The sequence below is a fragment of the Macrobrachium nipponense genome, chromosome 10, assembly GCF_015104395.2.
Source record: "Macrobrachium nipponense isolate FS-2020 chromosome 10, ASM1510439v2, whole genome shotgun sequence".
Taxonomy (NCBI): Eukaryota; Metazoa; Arthropoda; class Malacostraca; order Decapoda; family Palaemonidae; genus Macrobrachium; species Macrobrachium nipponense.
In genome coordinates this window covers 108,637,113-108,640,990 of record NC_087204.1, presented here as the reverse complement: position 1 = coordinate 108,640,990, position 3,878 = coordinate 108,637,113, and the positions used below count along the sequence as shown (strand labels likewise).

General features: G+C 32.0%; 1 protein-coding gene across 1 annotated transcript in view; it reads right to left on the bottom strand.

Annotated features, from left to right (window-relative positions):
* LOC135224219 (pro-resilin-like) overlaps positions 1–3,621 on the bottom strand; it is a 13,531-nt gene extending 9,910 nt beyond the window's left edge. The window contains exon 1 of the mRNA XM_064263074.1: positions 3,301–3,621. Within this exon, the coding sequence (XP_064119144.1) occupies positions 3,301–3,405 (105 nt within the window). The 5' untranslated portion in view covers positions 3,406–3,621. The remainder of the gene's footprint in view (positions 1–3,300) is intronic.
* Between the last annotated feature and the right edge of the window lie 257 nt (positions 3,622–3,878).

Sequence of the window (3,878 nt, the reverse complement as noted above, 5' to 3'; positions counted from 1 at the left end):
CAGTATCGCAAATCACGCCAATAGGCTTTTTTAATAGCTACTAATTGCAAGAGAAGCTTATTAGCCTGGAGGACAGTGTTTTCTAATCACGTATTTAAAAAAAAAAAAAAAAAAAAGATTATTCAAATTGACGGTATCATAATTCCAGAGTCGCGAGTCAGGCCTATATAGGCTTTTACAATACTGGAGGACAGTGCTTTCTAATCACGTATTTAAGAAAAAACAAACAAACAAATACTTATTCAAATTGACGATACCATATTCCAGTATCGCGAGTCAGGCCTATTGGCTTTTACAATATTGGAGGACAGTGCTTTCTAATCACGTATTGAAAAAAAAAAATTATTCAAATTGACGATATCATATTCCGGAATCACAAATCACGCCTATAGGGTTTTATAATACTGGAGGACAGTGCTTTCTAATCACGTATTGAAAAAAAATCGATTATTCAAATTGACGATATCATATTCCAGAATCGCAGATCAATAGAGCCGTCACGAGTGAGAGAGCTGATTTTGTGACTGCTCGTTTGCTCCGCTGCCTTCGAATTTCTCTCTCCGATAATAAGCGAAGTCGTTCCTTCGCTGCCTTTTTTTTTTTTTTTTTTTTTCCTCTCGCGAACGTGAGCTCTCTTCTTGGAGAATTTTCCACTTGTTCTGCTCTCCGAGGTTTATTTTACAATTTACTATTTCCTAGTTTCTAGTTTTCTTTTTCTTGGTTCTGTTCCGGGTTTCTTGGTCTTCTTCTTTTTCCTCTTGTTCATTTTTCTTCTTCTTCTTCTTCTTCTTCTTCTTCTTCTATTATTATTATTATTATTATTATTATTATTATTATTATTATTATTATTATTATAACTTTCTAGTTCCTTTCTTGAACGTGTTCCGGGTCTATTCTTTTTCTTATTCTTCTCCTTATCTTCTTCTTCTTCTTCTTCTTCTTCTTCTTCTTCTTATTATTATTATTATTATTATTATTATTATTATTATTATTATTATGTTCACTTTTAACATCGTTTGGTTTTATACTTGTCCTATTTATTTCATTAGAATTTCAATCTTTTATTTAGTGTCTTTCTGATACAATTATAATCCTAAGTAATTTCTCAATTTTTTTTTACTATATCTTTTTTTATTTTCATATTTCAAATGTCTTATTGTTTTCTTCTCATGTTATCCTAAATCTTATGTATTCACTTTTTAATCCCATAACTCTTTGTTATTATTTTTCACGTTGTAACTTTTCTTGGTATTTATTGCAGTATTCTCTGCTTCTTTGCTTTTCTCTTCATTTTAGTTTCTTTGCCCTCATCATCTATATTTATCCATTTCTTAATCATTCCCCCCACAGTCTTCCTTTTCTCCTCACCGTTTCCTTAGTAATATTCCTCATTTTTAAGTTCTGTCATCATTTCTTTGTACGTAATATTCCTTTTGTTTGAATTCTGTCATCATTTCTTAGTAATATTCCTCTTGTTTAAATTCTGTCGCCATTTCTCAGTGATGTTCCTGTTTTTTAAATTCTGTCATCATTTCTTAGTAATTTTCCTCTTTTTTAAATTCTGCCATCATTTCTTAGTAATATTCCTCTTGTTTAAATTCTGTTACGTTTCTTAGTAATATTCCTCTCGCTTAGATTCTGTCATAATTTCTTTGTGATATTCCTCTTTTTTTAAATTCTGTCATCATTTCTTAGTAATATTCCTCTTTTATACATTCTGTCATCATTTCTTAGTGATATTCCTTTGTTTAAATTCTGTCGTCATTTCCTATAATATTCATCTTGTTTAAATTCTGTCATCATTTCTTAGTAATATTCCTCTTGTTTAAATTCTGTCATCATTTCTTAGCAATATTCCTCTTGTTTAAATTCTGTCATCATTTCTTAGTAATATTCCTCTTGTTTAAATTCTGTCGTCATTTATTAGTAATATTCTGTCATCATTTCTTAGTGATATTCCTCCTTTTTTAAATTCTGTCATCATTTCTTAATAATATTCCTCTTGTTTAAATTCTGTCGTCATTTCTTAGTAATATTCCTCTTGTTTGAATTCTGTTACGTTTCTTAGTAATATTCCTCTTGCTTAGATTCTGTCACAATTTCTTTGCCACTTTTGACAAAGAATACCCAATGAGGGGAAGTGCCCATAGACGTAATTTTTTTTATAGGAGTCTATTAATAGGGGGCACAGCTGAATATGGGGAGGCACTGGGCATACACTAATTATAATACTCATTCTTTTTTTTAAGTCATATGGAAAGATATTGAGGCTGCTTTAAAATATTTAAGCGTATCAATTTGTGAATTACATTTTTTTTATAAAATAAAGAAAATGTACTTATTTCTTACAGTTAATATAGTAAAATTCGATTTATCTTCGTATGAAAAAAACAGCCAAATTACTTGATGTATAATAATAATAATAATAATAATAATAATAATAATAATAATAATGATAAAAATCCTCATAGTAGCACGAGTCTTCAAATGAAGAACAAATCCACATTTATGTAAATGTACATATATTTAAATTCAAAACTTTAAGGATAGCTTTCCTTAAAGTTTTAAATTAAAATACATGTACATTTACATAACTGTGGATTTGTTTTTCCAATAATAATAATAATAATAATAATAATAATAATAATAATAATAATAATAATAATAATAATAATAATAATAATAATAACTACACACTAGGCACGATCCCAATATCCCTGAAAAGGAATCTGGAAAAACTAGAGGCTGAAGTAGCTCCAGGACTCATGCAGAAGAGTGTGATCCTAGAAACGGCACACATAGTAAGAAAAGTGATGGACTCCTATGGAGGCAGGATGCGACCCGGAACTCCACACTATAAAAACCACCCAGTCGAATTGGAGGACTGTGATAGAGCCAAAAAAAAAAAAAAAAAAAAAAAAATAAATAAAAAAAAATAATAATAATAATACTTCATGAACTCAAAGTGAGGGGGCACCAATTTCAAATGGGGGGCACGTCCCCCCGCCCCCACCGCAGTTACGCTTATGAACTGCGCACCTCAAGCAGAGAAACTGAGCAAGCAGCCCTTTCACGTCCAATTGATGATGGCTGCATGTCCGAACAAAACTCCCCAACCACGATCAGTTCGCGGGCGTGAGTTACACTCGCCACTACTTTCTAGTTTTCTTGTTCCATTTTCTGACTTTCCAAATCTTTAAGCAGTTTAGAATAAGAATAAGAAAACCTTAAAGGAATCTTTTTGAGTTTTGAATCGATGGGTCATATACTAAAACCCTTTCAAATGTTAACTTCACTTACTTTATCTTCCCGGCACTGGCCAGTGGCATTAGGCTGATACAGTTCCTCTACATCTGTCTCTATCTCGAGCCATTTCCCTCGCTTCCTCTGGGTTCTGGATTTCATCCTCAAGATCTCTGACAATTATGTCTATCCACCTCGTTCTTGGCCTACCCAACCATCGCATCTTGCAACGGTCTTCTTCCTATTTGTGCTGCTCTCAGTGCTCTCCTGGGGTTTCTATGTTAAGTTAAACTCAAAAGTTTAAAAACTACGTTACCGCGACATCTAATTTTGTCGGTAGGTGTGGTTGTTTGATGATGTTCACAAAAGATTAACGTGTAAATACTGCGCAGCGATAGGTAATACATTGTATTTGTAAATGGTTTGCCATTTTTTGAGGTTACGTAAAATTTGTGTTCTGTATACCATTTTTAAAATCGTCATTCAGGTTACTTTAACCGTTACATTTAGACTAGACGACATCATAAATTATCCTTGATTACCTGGAATTCATTTTTTTAAGCCACTGCTTAACCTAAGGATATCTCTCTCTCTCTCTCTCTAGTCGTCTTTGTCTTGTTTCTCCGTTTTTTTTC